Source organism: Falco rusticolus, chromosome 5 (genome assembly GCF_015220075.1).
Source record: "Falco rusticolus isolate bFalRus1 chromosome 5, bFalRus1.pri, whole genome shotgun sequence".
NCBI classification, from domain to species: domain Eukaryota; kingdom Metazoa; phylum Chordata; class Aves; order Falconiformes; family Falconidae; genus Falco; species Falco rusticolus.
The window spans coordinates 35,152,802-35,171,520 of record NC_051191.1 but is presented as its reverse complement, the minus strand read 5'-3'; the positions used below and the strand labels follow the sequence as shown (position 1 = coordinate 35,171,520).

At 40.0% G+C, this 18,719-nt stretch overlaps 1 protein-coding gene across 4 annotated transcripts in view; it reads left to right on the top strand.

Annotated features, from left to right (window-relative positions):
• The first annotated feature begins 5,930 nt into the window (after positions 1 to 5,930).
• The window catches only part of LOC119148313 (RAB3A interacting protein), a 34,105-nt gene continuing 21,316 nt past the window's right edge, over positions 5,931 to 18,719 (top strand). For 2 of the 4 annotated variants that reach the window (XM_037388294.1, XM_037388293.1), the window contains exons 1-3: positions 5,931 to 6,037; positions 14,239 to 14,514; positions 14,722 to 14,983. In XM_037388294.1, coding sequence (XP_037244191.1) covers positions 5,949 to 6,037; positions 14,239 to 14,514; positions 14,722 to 14,983 — 627 coding nt within the window. In that variant the 5' untranslated portion in view covers positions 5,931 to 5,948. Of the gene's footprint in view, positions 6,038 to 6,695; positions 6,883 to 14,238; positions 14,515 to 14,721; positions 14,984 to 18,719 lie in introns of those variants that run through there. The other 2 variants (XM_037388295.1, XM_037388296.1) reach the window with 2 other exon arrangements.

The window sequence follows — 18,719 nt, the reverse complement described above, 5'->3', positions numbered from 1 at the left end:
ACGAAACCACATGTCAGTCCTTACATAAGTTGGTAAGGCCATTTCAGTTTTTTTGTTTCTTCCACTTAGCTTTAAGTTAACATTTATAACCACCTTCAAAAATCTCTGAAGTATTATTTGTTTTATATGCAGCAGCAGAATCTGCCTAGTTGGGCAGGTTGTTTGCAGAATCAGTCTTATAGTCAAAGTGGACACTTGTAAACTAACATGATTGAAGGGGAATTTTCTTTTTAATCCTTGTCATTTAATAGTTAATAGAGAATTTATATTCTTTATTCATTTATATTTTCCCTGAGTAGGCAGCGTTCTCCATAGTCATATCAAGGTGGTGTTTTGTTTTTTTTTTTAAGGGTAAAGAATTTGCCATTCTTGTTATATTGTGTGAATGAGTTCTGCAGGCTGTGTATAGATATATACTATGTATGAAAGGAATTTATTCCCCAAATGTATATGTTTTGGTATTTGAGCTTTGACTTTTAATTAAGGAATAAAGGCTTTGATGAGCATTCACTCTTTAGACATCATTTTAGGGTCTTATTTCTGACTGATCTAGCGTGTTGACAAGTCTAACAAAGGAGAGGACTATGAAGTGGTTTGAGATTTCTGATGCTGCAAGAAATTTGTTGTGTGATTTGAGCACATCATTTGCATCATTCCAAGACACATAGGAAAGAATCGATATATATGATATAGAGCTTTGTAAAGCTTTTGAAATTCCCTTCAATGACATCTTACAAAAAATGGAGGGACACACTGTCCAGCATAAACTGCTGCAAAGACAATAGAAGGCTGATATGAAAACCATGCTCAAGCCATGGTTTTGGATGACTAGTTGTTAATGTAAAGCATCTAATCTCAGATGATCATTCTGGTTCTGAAAACATGCAATGCTTTGATTAATGACTTGGCTGATGGAATAGGGAGTGTGCTTACAAATTTGCAAGATATGAAGGGCCATAAACATTTTTTTCAGGACAAGGTTAGAATTCAGAGAGAATCAATGGACATAGAAGAAAGTTCACAAGTGAAGTCACTCACAAGTTGGAGGAAGACTGGTTAAGCAGCATTCTGCTGCCATAAGAAAAAAAAATCAAGGGATCTTTGCTGGGATGTGTAAACAGGTGTGCAATATGTTAAAGCAAGTGCTGTTCAGACCTCAACTGGAGTGCTGCGCCCAGAGTTAAGCACTGTTCTTCTACAAAGATGAAGACCCACAGGAAGAAGCCCAGAGAGAATAATAAAAACAATTCTAAGTCTAAAAATCATCACCTATGAGGCAAGATTAAAATAACTGCGCTTATTCTTTGAGAAAATGGAGTGGATACATGATGCCATCAAATACCCTGAAGATTGTTGCTTCCTGCATCCACTGAGATAAGCTCATTATTTCAAAGGAGATTAGGTTAGACTTTGGAAAAATATTTCTAACTCCAAGGTTAATTCAGCACTGGAATGCACTGCTTAGGGAGGCTGTGCTGCCTTCCACCACTGGAAGTTTTGAGCTTCAGGAGCAGTTAACATGAATCCTGCCTATTTGTTATTGTTTTGGGATTTTTTATAGTGGGTGGATTTGAAGAAAAACACAGACCTCACTGTTTTTAATATTGTATCAGTTGAATCAAAGAAAGCAGCAGAAAGATAAGAGCTGTAGTTTTAGGACTCCCATAAACTGGATGTTTATTTATGCCCAGGTACAAATTAGATTTGCTTTCCAAATGCTTGTCTAAATGTTGAAGAAATATTCTTGACTGGGTAGCTCTTGCCTTATGTTACGGTTCCCAAAACTACGAGTGCTGGTTCAGCTGATCTAGTATAAAAGGGGGCAAAAATCTCTAAACCAGGTAAGATTTATATAGTCTTTGTACCCTTTTTGTACGTAATGGATCAATCTTTGTTTCTTTTCACTGTGCTATGGGGTTGCAATGCATGTGTGACTTCTATTAATACGTTCATCCTTTGGTTCACTTGAGTTTAGTTTTATAACATCTTCATTGAAAGTAAGGTAATAATTACAGTTTATTCAATACTTAAAAAAAAAAAGAAAAACAGTAAAAGAAACAAGTACTAAGTACCACAGGCAAGTAGAAAATAAGATTAAAAAACTTATCTGCTTTATTTATCGGTGAAATTGTTGAGACATCCTCCTCCACCACACACTTGAACATGTCCTATAAAGAGAACAACCATCTCATTCTTTTGTTCTTCCCACCCCGTAGGAGGAAAAATTTGATTAGCTGGCATTTGTGTTTGTGCGTATAGATGGGAAACTTTAATTAAATTCTTCAGATCAAAGAAAAATGATGCACTTGGTTTCTTTAAAGTCCTACAGCCATTCTTGCCTTCAACAGAGAAGTCTGCCATGGTCTAGGGCTACCTTCTGCAAAACATCTTAGTCTCTTGTGTTTTTTCTTCTCTGAAACAGATTTCTTAGGTCCAGTGGATTGTAACTATTAGCAAAGGAAACAGCCGCATTTGAAGACACAGTCTCTCAGACAGATGGTTAAATGCAACAGAAGGCCTGGACCGACAGAGGTGCAGTTCAGGGGTGCGGTGCAGGAACTGTTTGCAATGGTGTTTACCACATTCTGCACCAGTATGACTGGAAAGAAGCTATGCAAGTGGGACTGTCAGTTGTCAGTACATTGACTGCTGTGGCCAAGTCTGCACCAAGACACTTATCCAGCTTTCTACCTGGTTGGAGAACAGGAATTTCTGATTTGAGGCATTTAACCATGCTGAGGAGTTTAAAAGGAACAGACAAAATGATTTAACAAGCTGAGTGAACAGATTTGATGGAAGCAGCAAATACTAGTGTTCATTAGAAACAACACAGTTTCAGCAAAGTCCATCCTCCACGTTTTGTATGTTGTGCAGTTTTGTTGAATGGTCCTGTCAGATTACAAATATTTAATCAGAGATGGCACCCATGGCATATGCTATTCCACTGAAGCTGCAAATGGTATATCACTTTCCACTAGCAACAGTGATTTTTGCTTATTTAGAACAATAGCAATGCATGGTTTTGTTTCTAAAAGGACTTCTGGTTTTCCTGATTGCCAGGGACCTAAGGGCACTAAAATACCTTAACTGCCCTGATCAGCCTCATCTGGGGCCCCTACTCAGCCACCTTCTTCCCATAGTAGGCAGGGTTTCCAGGGTTCCATTTAAGCACAGGCCCAGGTCATCAGGATTTGCCTGTGCTTTGTTTTGGGTGAGCCTGTCTTGCTTGTGTCCTCCTTGGATGAACCCCAGGCCTATGTTATAGGTGTAGGTCTCTAGTTCTGTTTCTTGCTCTCCCTGACAAGATTTCTTGGATGGATCCTGGACTTGATTTGGCATTTCACTTGTGTGATGGTTGCTAAGTGTATGACAAAGCCTGTTGCTATCACCATCCTAGCCCTGTTCTTGACTGTGCCCTCATTGGGGGGGGTACCCCTAGATCCCAGTTCATGATGCCTGGAGGAGTAGCCCTGCTCTGACACTGATGTGCAGCTCAGGAAGGAAACAAGGGCTCCCTTTTAAAATAGATAATTTTTTTTTACCCCAAGAAAAAAAAAAAAAAAGCTTACTTCTCCTATTTATGTCTCTGGACTTAATCCAAATTGTTTCAACTTTTAATTGTGTAAGTTACATTTTCTGCGGTTTGCTGCTGCCTGACTTTTTAAAGTATTACCTACAGCAAAATACAGGAGTACTTTGACAAAATAAATCTGTTGGTGATTGATTTTAGCACAGTCAAATGTCTTTGGAACTGCATTGCTTTTATTTCTTGAAATGCAAGATGTCTAATCTGGTTAAAACAGCAGATTGTCATGCCAAGTACAGTCATTGTACAGGATTAAGAACTATAGGATTACAGATCCTAATTATAGACTCTTGTCAGTTTACTATGTCGTAATATGTTGTTTCCAACTTCTGATTCCACTTGTCATGTCTCTTTTGCAATCGTGTTTTTAATGAACTTTCTGATGCATCTTGTAATTTGGCAAACCTGCATTCTGGTAGCACTGCCTGGGTCCTATTGCAAATTAAGACATGTTAAAGGTCAAGGCTCTTCAAACTGAACATCTCTGCTCTGGAAGGCTTTTCACAACAAAGAATATTCCACTTTTTGTGCTACTTTGTTTCTTGGTTCTCAGATTGTTTCCAGGAAGGCCTTAGAGGATGATTTTCTGTAGCCATTCGCACTGCCTGAGTCTCCTTGTAGTCAGCGTGGATTTACATACTGAAAAGGAGTTTAGAAGATACTACTATTTATAGGTTATTTATATTATGATGAATGGCATTGATACATTTGTCTTTTGACATCCTCTTTGTCATATTATTTTGCCCTCAATGACCTTCTTCCTAGGTGAATGTGCCACAGAGAACATTATTTTTCTGTGTCTATGTCCTGCAGAACTGGCCAAACAGGATTCTTTCACATTCAGTGGAAAGCTGTCAAGATAATTAACGTTTCAATTATTGACTGGAATGTGGCTTACATTCCTTAACTGATGAATGGGACAAGATCTTGTTTACATTAGTTTTTGGTAAAGTTCCTCACCATTACAGCACGTGGTTCAGTTCAGCTGCACTAACAGCAAGGAAAGGACAGCCAATACTGCTGTCATCTGAGGCCTATTTTTTGGCACTGTAATTGGACCAGTGGTAAAACGGAGTCTTGTTTATAGCTGCTTTCCAACATTTTGCCTACTGCTTTTAAAGATATAGGAAACACAAAACAGTACAGACCAGGACTTCAAAAGGAAAAAAGTGAAGGCCGCGTATTAACACCTGAAAGGCTGGAAAATTGCCCCGACTACTGTGCTTTTCAGGGTGGCAGTAATGATGGCTTAAGGACATAGGCTATCAAGCAAAGATGAGAGGTAGCAGTAATATCTCTTTGTCGGACAAACCAGCAGAGCTGGAAAAACACACTGTAAAATAAGGCAGGTGAGCCTTATTTTAGCTGTATGTGTGGCCTTATTTCACAAGTCTTGTGCGTATAAATTACAGTTCAGTCTTTAATTATTACACAGATTAGGCAGGCTCAGAACCTGATTTGGAGCAGTGATGCCCTGTGAATGAAAATCACCAGGTAACGATCCAACATATGTTACATTTCCTTGTTTTGTATTGTGTGATCTCGTGCCTTTGTTACACTACACCATTAAATACAGAATTATTAACTTCCTTGTGTTTTTCACGGCAAGAAAACATTCAGACTGTAATAGCCATGTCCTCGCCTGCCCTTGAACAGAAGCAGTGCTTTAACCCTCTCTTCTGGGTGATGAGCGGAGGCGCGGAGCCATCAGCCCCTGAAGCCACGAGCGCCGCAGCCTTGCTCCTCGTGAACCCGGTGCCCGAGAGCACGATGGCACCTGCGCCCTGCGCTGCCAGCCGAGTCTCCAGCACCTTTCCAGCCAGGCCTTAAGGAAACGAACTGACAGCATTTTGTGGTCAGACCTGTTTGCCGCGGGCTGCCCTTGTGCTGCTCGTAGCGGAGGGATGGCGGCTGCCCCTGACCCGCCCGTCCCGGCAGCGCAACGTGGCCGCTTCCCCTCGGCCTCAGGCCGCCTCTTGCCGGACCCGCTGGCCCCTGAAACCCCGACCGCCCGTTGGCGGCGTGGCTGGCTGCGGGGGGTGCGAAGGAAAAGCGGCCCCGAGCCTGTCCCTCGGAAGCACTCAGGGTCCCGGCCGGGCGAGGGCAGGCAGCGGGGCGCAGGTTCTGCCGCCGACGGGAGGCCGCTCTGGCCGGCCTTGTGCCTCGGCTCCTGGGGTGGGACGCGGCCTCCGGCCCCGGAGAGGCTGCCCTGCGCTGGGGGGCCTCGCCCGCCTCCGCTCGGCGCCCCTCACCGGCACCGGGCCCGCCGCCCGCGGCCGGTCGCCGCCATTCCCGCTAGGGGGCGGCGGGGGTCGCGCGCACCTGCCCCCAGCCCCCTGCGGGCGGTGCGTCCGCGGGACGCATGCGCGCGGCGCCCCGGCGCCCCGCCCCCCCAGGTTGGCTGAGGGGACGCGGTGCGGCGGCGGCGGCCGCTCTCACGGGGCTCGGCAGGTACGTGGCGGCGGGGCTGCACGGCTCCCGCCGCGCTGGCGGGACGGGGGCGGCCGGCCGGGGCGCGGCTGCCCGACCGGCGTCGCCGCACCTGCCCGGCGCCGCGCTCCCGGGAGCTTGTGCCCGGGCGGGCGGAGCCGGCGCCGCCTGGGAGGGCTGCCCCTCGCCGGGGTGCGGTGGCCAAGCGCGGGCGGGCTTCCCCGCCGCGGACCCGCCGCCCGCTGTGGCCGCCCCGGAAGAGCGCGGGGGCAGGTGGCGGCCCGGGCCGTGCCGCTGTGCCCGTGTGCGGTGGGAAGGCGCCGCTGGCCCCGGCGCCCCCGGCTCCGTCGGAGTTTGCGTGGGTGTGGAGGGGACGGCCGGGATGCGCTTGGCCCCGGATCCGGCCGCGGTCGAAGGCAGAACTGGGCAAAAGTATTTCTCGGGGATCACCCCGGAAAGTGTCGGGCGCACCTGCCCCGGGAGAGCCGGCGGAGGACAAAGAGCCGTCGCAGGCTGGGAGCAGCCGTTCTCCCCTCAGGGCTGCCGGCGCGGGGCGGCAAGGGCGTCCGGGCGGGAGTGACAGAAGCGGGAGGGGAGGGCTGCGAGGGAGCCGAGCCGGGGCTGAAGTCCTCTGCCCGCTCATGACCCTCTCGGCCGGTGGGGCGGGAGGTGCGGGGGAGGGCAGGGCCCCTCGGTGTGTCGCAGGCTTCGTCCCCCTCCGCCTGGGCCCGGGGCGGCGGTGCCGAGCGATGCCGGGGTGCCCGGAGCTGGACGGCGGAGGGGCTTTTTGCATCGTGGTCGGACTGCGGAGCCAGCGCTCGCCTGTAGCGTTTCTGGTTGCTTTAAGGTCTTCGAGCAGTATTGAGGTTAGTACCTAGTCGCTGATAAGTAGTAAGCCCCAGTAGTTAAGTAGCAGGGATTTCAGTTAACCTTAATTTCGTAACGCGGTTGCGTTAGAGAGTAAGGCTCGGAAGGGAAATTTTAGTTACAAGTTGACTGCAAGTGATGAGCTGTGCAGAAATTTGTGCTGCCGAAGTGCTGATGCTCCACTAGTTCCCTGAGAGTCGCAGGGTTTTGGAAGCCAAACACCAAGTGGCCAAAACCTTAACGATACCCTCAACGCAAGTCTCGCTGACAGAAAGCAACAGTGTTTTCATCGGTTTGAGAATGTTGTCTGATTTGTTTGCAGATAGTACTAAGCTTAGTATTGCTTGATTTGTTTGCCGCGTTCATGTGTAAGCATGTTCTTAGGAAGTTTCAAAAACAGTGATCCTAGATTGCTAAAATAATTAATTTTCCACAGGCTTGCTATGACTGTGAAATTATCAGCTTCTCTTTTGAGGCAGATGGAAGGTTATTCAGTCTAGAAGCATGTATTGGCAGCTACCATCTGTTCAAATATTTGTATACCTCAGTAAAATACAGGGCAAAACCTGAGGTCTTGTTGCTTTAATATTTTTATTGTTGTTTTTATTATTGATCTGTTTAGTGTGTTCTGGGAAGGGTTAAAGCCAGGCCTTCCGTATCTTGGCCGTCATTCATCTGCTGTGCTTGGTTAACATTACCTAGTGAGCAAAGAAGGATAAATAATTTACCATTCTCATTATGCTTTTAATAAATAACAAATGGGAGTGCACCTCGCAGCTGTGACTGAAATATCTGTTTTGTAACACTGTATTTAAAAGGGGGATTTTTTTTCTGTAGGAAGAGAGTCACAATAAGCTTTCTGATTATAGACTGCAGCTATCTTCATAGCTTTTATTGACTTGATTTAAAATTCATGTGAAATGCCAAATGAGCTGGTCTCTCAATGTTCCATTTATGTTTATGGATTTTCCCAGAAAAGAAATGTCTACTTTGGCTTTTGATTTTTTGAAGGTCCTTTTTAATATGGCCTTTAAAATCTTGTTGTACTGTAACTTGACTAAAACTTGTATTAGACACTTTAATTACGCTTAATAATACGCTAACAATTTTTTTCAGAAATTCAGAATATGTTTCTTTAAATGGATTTGCAGATACCTTTAGAAAACTACATATCATGAAAATTGTGATTATTCTTTAAAAATAATTCAATTAGTAAATTTGTGTTAACTGAAAACAATAGAGGGGTCTTTAGGTCCAGGTCTTGGCAAGAATGACACTGCGGGCACAGTCACCTGTAATCAGGTTTAAACCTGAGATGGGATTATGAAGTTGTTTTCAAGATAAGGCAGAACAGTGCTCTGTCTTAGAAAGGACACTGCAAAAAGAATCATATTTGCAATTAAATTAACTTGGTTTAGAGAGTCTTTGTGAACTGAACAGCATTCTTTGAGTGTTTGTTTACAATAGAAGTTTGCAGTATTCTATGTTGCAAAGCACCATTTTCTCTCTAGTAAGAGGTGTACTATCTACCAGACTTTATTTCCAAGTTTCACAAGCACTTCATAAATATAGGTCATTGCATCTTGTGTGCTGCTTGTTTCTGTAAGAGATGCTTACTGTTTGTACATGTATTTTTATAGTTGAAGATATCCCTGTGGTAAAGTTTTCAAAAGAGTTTTTTTTAATCATCAGTTCAGCAAACAAATCTTTTCACTTTATAAAATCTTGCTGTCAAATAGACTACATGTTTCTTTTAAAACAGTGTGAAATAGTGTGTTGAATGACTAACATGAGAGTAAAGAACAGAAAAAGACCTACATCATAGTGTTATATGACAACACTAGTGGGAATGCAATAGAAAAACATCCTTATGTTGAACCAAGTGTGGTTTTGCTAGCTCTTACATTTTGTAGGCTCGCCTAACTTACAATTTACCTTCTATTTACCATCTTGTCGAAGTTACCACCTGTTGGTAAATATGTAGCGTAAGGTCACTCACAAATAAAAGTAGAATATATAAGGACCAGAGTAGTTCAGTGTTTTCTTTTTCCTTGTATCTTACTCGTTTTTAAAAAAATATTGTTGTGTATGTGGGATCCTGCAGTAAAAATTTCTATCACAATTGCAAAATTGTGAAGGTGGGAGTTGTTTTTTGGAAACCCTACGGGAATTCCTATGCCAAATCTTGAATTGTATTAGTGCAATGAACTGGCATCGATAAGTGTTTAAACTTGCTTGAATTCTGTGGCTAAGCTTAAATATAAAACAGTTTAGGGGGAAAAAAAAATCCACCAAACTTCTTTGTCTTGTGCCAATATCTGATGAATAACTTGTACTGTATAGAAATTTATTTGGTTTTGAACTTTTAAGTTAACGTCTGGATACTCCTTACAACAGTTTTACTTTTCAAACTGCCCGCTTGCATTTGATAGGTATGGAATAACTACTTAACTGAACTGCTTCTTTAACAAGTATGTATTAGTCCACTACTCTAATTCCCTGCTGAGTTCATTAGAGCTTAAAATGTATTACATTTCAGACTATATAATGCCAAATATTTTACAAAAAGTTTTTTAAACCTACTTAGAAGAATGCAGGCCTTGTGGTGGGCTAATGTCAGTCCTTTTGAGGAACTGCTACAAGAAATTCCACTTTCCTACCCCCTCCCAAATTAACTGTAGCAGACATTGGAGTCTAATGAATGAAGCCCTTGAGACTTTATTGCATTTTGAAAGGCCTGCTGCGTGAAGATTAAAACACTAAAGCTAATGGGCACCTTTTTTTGGTAGACGCTAACTAGAATTTATTTTCATCAGAATGTTTAGAAACACTAACTTTCCTTATGTGATTTTTTTTTTTTTTTTTTTTCCACTGGAGAGGTAACCATTCTGTTGTGATGGTGCTCTTTAATAGTAAACCTGAAAATGACGTTTTTGATATATGAAGTGTTTGGTGCTGGTGTTGCTTTTAAATGGGCTATAACAATTAAGAGATTATTCAAAGCTGTCATCTTCAACCTGTCTTGTATTCAAAAGCAATCTGTGAAAGACAAACTCCAGACTTTGTAGTAGGCGGTTTTCAACAATACTTTTTTTTTCCCCCAAAGAAAACAAACCACTATAAATTACTGCTTTTCAGTGAGCTTTTTAGTATTTAGTCACTGACTGCTTTGATTCAGACAAGTAGCTGAACTCCGCTTTGAGTAATAACAGGAAAACAAGATTAAGCATTTTAACTTGATTGATGTTGAAAATATTTACAGTTCTTGATTCCTATTAGAAGCTATAGAAATGTGTTAAAATGTTGTTAAACTGATTTCTTTGTAGTATTTTTTTGTTTAATATTAGATAAAATAACAGATTTGAGCATAGTTTCCTCATGAAGTTATGTGGGTAGTCAGCAGTGCAAGTGTGGCAGTGGAGAGGTAATCAGAAGCTGCAAAATTTTGACAACTTCCACCAAATTTGCATTATTTCCAGATGAAAGTACAAGGAAAGTAATTTATTTTGTTGTTTCATCCTGATTTAATACAGTACTTGAATTTTGTACATCATCCAAATTGCATACTATCAGCTAAGACAAAAATAATCACTTATTTGGTAGGCACTAATGCTATTCCAACCTTTCACCATGCGTTAATGTGGTAGGAAAAAGAATTAAGAAAATTCATGATTTTGTGTAATAAGTGTACTGCCCTGAAGTGTCAGAGTATCAGCTTTTGTTCACAGTAACAGAATTACTACTAAAGAGTGCTGTGTCGACACTGTGGTTTTTTTAGACGCTGTCAGCTTAGCTCCTAGTAAAGCTCTCTGCTTACCATGTGCTTCGTGTTCCTTCACAGCAAGGCTGTTCATTGCTGCCTTAGTCAATATATGAACCCCCACCAAAGCCTTAAGCAAGTCTGTAATCTTTAGTGGCACTGAAATTCAATGTGCTTTTTCCTCCTCCTTTGTTTACCATTACTTTGAAGAGTTCTTTCCCAAAAGAGAGCTTTTATGTTTAAGACTGCCCAGCTTTTTGCATGTACCTATGGTTTCATTAATGCATAATGTGTTCAGCTGATGTCTTGGTAGGAACCTAGTGGTGTTGGCGAGTCTTGGAACCGAGATATTTAATATCGGCTTCTTTGTCTTGTATGGGTGGTGTACCCAGCTTCTGCCTGCTTGCTAAGTGAGAAGTGATGCTAGGAAAGAAAAAAAGTTGTGAATGGAAGGTGTTTTACACAGATGGTATGCTTACGAGTGCCCATTTGACAGGCTGTGGGGAAAGTTTAGCTGAGGGACTTTATTTTCAGCTCTTCCAGGAATAACTTGTATAACTTTTTTACTTACTGTATAGAAAGAGCTTGTTTTTTGATAATTGAGAAGTTATGCATGGATTTTTTATTTATAAGTGTCCCATGTCTGTTTAGGCTGAGATTGGTATTTAATGTATAAGTAGAGTGATAGTCTTGTAAATGAAATTTTGTAATCTTTTTGGGGTGTTTTCTTTTGTGGACAATTAAAAACTGCAGGATATAGGCAGGTTAGGTGGAAAAGCTGTTGGAAAAGAATTAAGTGTAATAATTTCTCATAGGAGTAGGAGCATGTAGGTAGGATAGATTTTTAATTTTTTTTTTATTAACATACTACTTTGCTTATTATAGATTGATGTGATGGTCCGTAGGTGGTGCTAGAAATGCATTTGAACATTTGGAAGATAGTAATCAGGCTTTTAATTTTTTTTTTCTGTGTGAGCCTGCATGACTTTCTGCACAACGTAGCTGAATTTGTATAAATTATCATAAAGGTATGGAATGATGCATCTCTGAGCCTGCTGCTTACTTGCGTACTTAAAGTATTTGCTCCAATTGCCCTTCTGTTTGTATAGAAATAGTAAAATACATTTAAAAACTGACAAATAAATTTTACCTGAACCTTTTTTTCTTGGAAATGGCTAAACAGTATTTTTTAAAAATCAGTTTTTGGGAAAAAAAAACCACAACAACCTTTCATAGAAAATTTCAGCCCAGTAGGGTACGCAGCTGAAAACGACAACTGCTACTGGTGGTTTTGGTACTATGGTACCACCATGGAACATAAGTGAGATTGTGGGTTTTCAGTGGAACTAGGATCATGTCTTTCAAACTTGAAATGGAAACTAGTCAACAGAGGGGAAGATGTGGCAGCAGAGTTGTTCCTGTTTTACTGTCAGCTGTGTTCTCAACCTTTGCTTCTGTTGGGTGGGTTTTGATGCACTTTCCTAGGTGCTGTAGGCATAGAAAAGGCAAGGCATCTAGGCAGCCTTTCTACATCCCTATTCAGAAGCCTGCATCTTCTGTCAATTGTGAAGACTGGGATCCAAAGAACTGGGAATGTGAGGAGACACCTTGGCAGTGTTGCCAATGTAGTAGTAGTATTTGGAATGGTTTACTTGGTGGTGGGAACAATGAAAGCAAATTTGTTTGTGTAGATGGGAGCCTGACTTTGAGACTGGTGAGATGGGTATTTTTTGGCTGGGTTGATGAGCTTTAAAGAATTGTTCCTGCAATTTTATTTTTTCAAGATGGCAGTATTTTAGCTTGTTAAATGTAAAACAATGGCATGTGGAAGTTGAGCTGTAGAGCTGAAAACACTTTTGAAATTTAACTTTGAAGAAATGTCTGTATCTCTGGTAGTCCCTCCATTTTAATTTGTTGACTCAACAGGCTTTATCATCATGTAGAGCATGTAATTATAATGCTTATAATAGTTAAGGAGAACTATAGGGAAAACAAGAATATTTTTCAGACTTGCTTAAACCCAAAAATAAGCTGTTAATCTGTGCGGTGTGGTAGAAAAGCTCCGAAGCACAAAACTGTGCCAGTGTTTTTCCTGTGTAAATCATGTCTGTGTGACTGCTGTTGATAGTTCAAAATAAAACAAACTTCTGCATAAAATTTTCTGGGGGAAAAAAAAAAAACCCAAACCCATCCCTTTTCATTCATCTAAGGTCTTCATTGTTCCTGAAGTCTGGGCAGTTTCTTAAAGGTGGTTGACTTTTTTTTTTTTTTTTGTGGGAGCAGTTAACAGGGGGAAATTAGTAACATATTCTTGCTGTCCGAACCAATTAATTTCTTCCATGTGTACCTCATAATGCAGTAAAGCAACTTGTTTAATACAGATGTATACATAGTACAATACTCAAGACTCAAAACAGTTTTGAACAATGTTCTTCGAGTTTAAGATAATCAAAAAGTATGATGTAACTGAAACATTAACTGCATATGCTAATTTGGGGATTCCATTCTTGGTGTTTTCTGAAGTAGCCAGTGAACTGAATGTGCATGTAAGTTGATGGCATCATCTCTTCGTGGTTATGACCATTGTCTTTCTAGACCTTCTGTCTGTTATTTCACTTGTAAGATCCAAGCAGATTTCTCTGCAACATGCAATTATTTAATTTAGATGCTACACTTCTTTTTTGCCTGTTAAGTACCTCTGTGAAGCCTTAATTTTTGCTGTCCTTTATATAACACGGAAAACGTTGGATTTTTTTTTTCAGTGAATAATCACTGCTAAGTAATTCCCTCACAAATTTCTCTATACTACTCCTAATTTATAGTTTTGAATCATGCAAAGATTTTTGTGATCTCTGATAAACTGCTGAAAAACAGCTTTCTATTGGGGCTTGTAACATTCATGGGCTGTACTTGTTTTCTGTTGATACGAAAATGGAATTTAAAAAAAAATACTGTCAGTTAAATTGCCAATTCATAGTACACTTTTTACCTGTAATATATTTTTGGTATGATACTTATTCACAATTGTCATCATCACTTAATCATGTGGTGTATTAACACATCATACTTTGAGAGGTCTTATTGGCTAATTCCGTCATTTCAGTGCACTGTTACAAAATCAGATGTATGATTTAACCAAAACCACTATGGAATGTAATTTATTTAAAGGTTCACTGGTTTCTGTGTCCGCATTATGTGCTTCATTGAGATTGGAAGTGGAAGCTTTAGGCTTTTAATTTTTTTTTCCTTACTGGTTCCCAGGTCCCCCTCTCTTCCATGAATGTAATATATTTGTGTTTTGATACAGAACAGCTCTAGGCTATATTAAAGATTACTTTGTTTTATGATACTGAGCATGTTCTTGATTTCATCATCCTGTTTAGATGGGGAGTCAGCTATTAGATCTTCTGGACTCAACAGTCTGATCTGTGGAAAAAACTGTTTTGGTGCTTGAAGTATATGCTTTTGCAAGATTAGTCCACAGTTTCCATTATATCATAAAGTATTCTGAATGTATTTGAAGTAATTGAAATAGTTGTCTGTTATAATTAAATATTTCCTGTTTGCATTCTGATAATGTGATTATTTAATTCAGGTTTTCATATGATGAGGCTTTTATTATGGCCAGTGACCCCTTGGAAGGCTTTCATGAAGTGAACCTTGCTTCGCCTACTACACCAGATCTTCTCGGAGTAAACGAGCCAGGGACTCAGGAGCAAACTACCTCACCCAGTGTTATCTACCGACCACATCCTTCTGTTGTGTCCTCTACACCAATCCAACCCAATGCATTAAATGTTTCTGACCTTCCCACGCAACCTGTTTATTCATCTCCCAGACAGCTGAATTGTGGAGAAGTATCAGGTGTCAGGTAATATCTCAGTGTCTTTTTACTTAAGCAGTTGATGTTTGTTGCATATAAACTGTTGCTTTACTAAAGATATAATTTTAATATTACTTACAATGTTGTAATACTAAATTGTGTCTATAATGGTACATTCAACACCACTACTGCCATTTCTAAAATATTTCTTCTTAATGTATTATATAAATAAAAAATATATCACTCTCTTTACAGCATCAATGTTACCGACGCAGTACTTTGTTCTACCTCTGGACCCCAGGGTGGGTCATTCAATCACAATAATTCCAGAAAGGAGAGCAATAACGTAGAGAGAGAGTTTTTGCAGGGTGCTACAGTAGCAGATGTTGCTGAAGGAAATGAAGATATTTTTGGGTTGAGTACAGACAGTTTATCTCACTTACGGAGCCCATCTGTACTGGAAGTAAGAGAAAAGGGCTATGAACGATTGAAAGAAGAACTTGCAAAAGCTCAGAGGGTAAGGCTTGTTGTCTTGTCTTCTCCTGCTTTTTCTCTCTTCAGAGTGGCTTTAATGTTTCAGAATGATAGATGAGCCAGAAAGTGCAGTCTGAGTCTACTAATTTCTTATAGAATTATTAAAATGTAATTATTTTATGTAAAGTCTTCTGAATGTGTGCAGTGCAAATGTCTTAGAATTATTCCTTGATAATGTTTTTTTCTAGTGCTGCTGCTACTTAAACATGGGAAGCTTTTGCTGCAATATCTGGTTAAACATGCTTTATCTCTTAAATGTATACCATTCCTTCATTCTGACATTTGAGAACAGGAGTAATTTTCTGTCATTCCATTGTTACCGTATAACTATTTATAGACACTGATTATATACCTTTTGAGTCTTTTTTCTCCTAGAGTATAAAATAGTAGTGTGCACCATGGAACATAGAAATGCTTTAGAACGGGGGTACTTGTGCTATTTTATAGGGAAATGCCTTCATAGGAAAGAAGCAGTAAAGATGTTACTGGTGTTCTTTAGTGTACTGTTACACCACACTTGAAATTGAATATGGATACCTTTGAAGACACTGTGGCTCAATTCATTAATATTTGTAAAGCGCTTTGTCTTGTTTGGATGGATGGTGCTATATAAATGCAAAGCTGTTATTTACCATTCTAACATCCCTCTGTGCTTAAACTTCCAAGTAGATTTTGTGTGATTTGTAACTGTGCTCTTTCCTCTCCTCTACATGATTTCATTCTTGTTTAGATTGAAGCTCATTTATCTTGTGTTTGAACTTGTTTTCCTGTTTGTTACCTTTTGTTACCTCATCTTGTTGAATGTAGTCATCTTTTCTGTCACAGTTGCATTTGCCTCTGCTAATGTGAATCTTAAGTACGGATTGTGACATCACTTCTGTTGATTGTTTTATTGCTGAGTAGTTGCTTCCTTTGCTAATGTGTGTTTAATTAGCATTTGATCACTGAAAGGAAACATTAACCTGAGCTAAGTTTGAGGACCTTGCATGTGAATATATAATTCTAGCAACTAAACTTGGTACCTTAGAAAGTAAGAACAAATTGAAGTTTAAACTTTAGAAAAGCTCTTCCAGCTCCTGACAGTATATTAAAGTACAGCTAACATACTTGAAAACCACAGCTCGGATCTGCTACTGCTACCTTGGAATGATCTGAAAATCTTATTCCGGTGTATACCACTTTGTCTCGTAAAGATTGAAGTCTTTCCTGTTTCACTCTGAAATTTGTTAAGGTCATTTTGAAGGAAATTACATTAAGACTGCTAGGACATACTAACTGCATGGTTTGTATTTTCAAACCCTTTGGGTCGTCTTAACAAAAGCAATTCAGCACCAACTTGAGACTGTTGATATCAAAGTTCTTGCTAATTCTCAGTCCATCAGGTTGATTCTTACCAGTGTTATACTGGATGGGTAACTAACTCTGTCTGCTTGTCTTCCTGAACTTGCACTGTTTCAGAATTGCTCAGTAACACAGGAGTCCTGGCAGGAATCTTTACAGACTGTACAACAAAAAACCCTATTCCTTCTGTAATATCTACTTTCTGCCACTTCCTGTATGAGGACTGTTTTTTTTCTATCCCTAATTCATCTCTGATTGCTATTTTCCAAAAGTCATGCCTGTTCACATAGGGTTGTGCCCACTCTGTGATGTTCAGTATGTCATGCAGTCTTTAAACTTCCAAGTATTCCCTTTTTTTTTGGTGAATATTCTGTTTAAAAATCTGTAGGGATATAATTAATAGGTAGTGCCTGTGTATAGCTGGTTGGTTTTTGCATAATGTTTTAAAACTCTCTAAGTATTTGCTTTTTATTAGGAACAGTGAGAAAAATGAGAATTACAATTTGCACTTGAATTTTGTGAGTTCATTGAGCCTAGAAGCCTTACAGACTGTCCTGGAGTGAACCAAGTAAACACACATTTGGATCTTGCTTTTTTTCATTTGTTTCAAACTTCTTACCCAAACTGTATGCTTTCTGTTGTAATATGCATTAAAGATTGGTTTGAATTTGTTGCCGTTGTGATTGGAAAGGGACCTAGAAAGGAGGTGGGAATTTTGAAGCTTTAGGGATCCACTGTCTATTTTTTCCATGTCTCTGCTTGGAGTGCAAGTTTTTTCTTAAAATGCTCTCAGGTTTTTATATTAGACAATATATGTATAGTGTGTAATTGTCTTGTATTTCTTAAGTCGACAGACTTCACTTCTTAACGAACAGCACTGCTGGCAAAATTGTTTAAAAAAATCTTTCAAAAATTTGTTTCTTGATAGAGGAAATTCACTCTACTTCAGTCTAAATTGGTTGCAGCATCAAATCATGTCATGAGATGGGGAGAAAGGTTGGGTAACAGCAGGGCAGCATTCTGTACTAATGGCGCATATAAGATTGGACATACTTTTGCCCTAAAATGCATCCTTAATTAAAATGGCATAGTTTTTTAATTCTTTATTGAGAACATTCAGGTAATTTTTCCTTATTTTTTTACGGAATTTCTGGCTGAATTCTGTAAAGCGGAGCTGAAGAGCCCTTGCCTTAGATGATCTGAACTTTACTCCTTGTTTTGCTACCCTTTTAAAGTAGCATCAGGAACATTGAGGAGCTGTTAAAAAGCTTCATGATTCAATGCCTGGGACCATATCTCCTCATGTCTATACATTTGCATTTTTTCTGCCATGTTTGGATTGAGCTGTGTCACCATGGTTACTGAAGGTAGATCAGCCACATGTAGATAACATCTGAGAGAATAGTGATGTTATTTTGTTATATGGTATTTCTTGATGTGCAAGCTTAGTCGAGTACTTGCAAAGGAATACCTTTTGTTTGCTTTTCATCTTAATTAACCAGCATGATGCATACCTTTTGCATAGCTTGCTCGTAGTTTCTGAGCTGTGGCCGTTCGTAGTTGTGTTTTCCTTGAATTTTTGTGTCATTTGGCTCTGAAGTTATTTCCTCATCAATCAGACAGTCAATATAATGTCATCCATGACTGTAGAGGGAAATGTTTTTCTGTATTGATATGTTTTTTCTTGGAGTGTTGAAATTTTCAGCTGTCACTGATGGTTAGCCCCTTTCTCTGATAAAGAAAGAGCAGTCTACCACAGGTGCTGGTTGCAAATAGCAGTTTCATTTGAGAACAAATTCTGTGCTTCCTTCAGTCTTGAGGGTGAGAACTGTAGGCTTGTTGGTAACAAGTAAAACCATGTTTGACTTTTTGTGGTAGAGTTCTGAATTATTGATACTTCCCTAGTAGAGTGAAATTGAGAGGTTTTTCCACAACAATCCAGTGATTCTTGTGAAAGAGGTGACAGTACAGAATGTGGTATTGTAAATTTCAATGCAGTTTTAAGAACCTGATTCTCAGATCTAGATTTTTCTTCTAAAGCCTTCAGTTTCTGTATGCATTCTTAATCTTGGAAGCAGAGTGTTACAGTTTGATCTCTTCAGATCTTGTGTGTTGATAAAGGATTTTAAGTAGATTTTTTTTTGTTTGTTCCATTGTTCTGCCTGTGTCATCAAAGAATCCAATGTAACAGAGCCTACTGCCATTGTTATTGTGTTTCTGCACAGCAGAATAATGCTGGCAGTTAAGTCTCTGTTTCCACAGTAAACCATGACATTTTAAAACTCTGCATGGATTAATGAGTAAATAGATTCATAATAGCTACCTAGGAATTCTGGTAGTACCATACAGTACATTCATAATTTTAAAATTTCTGTTGT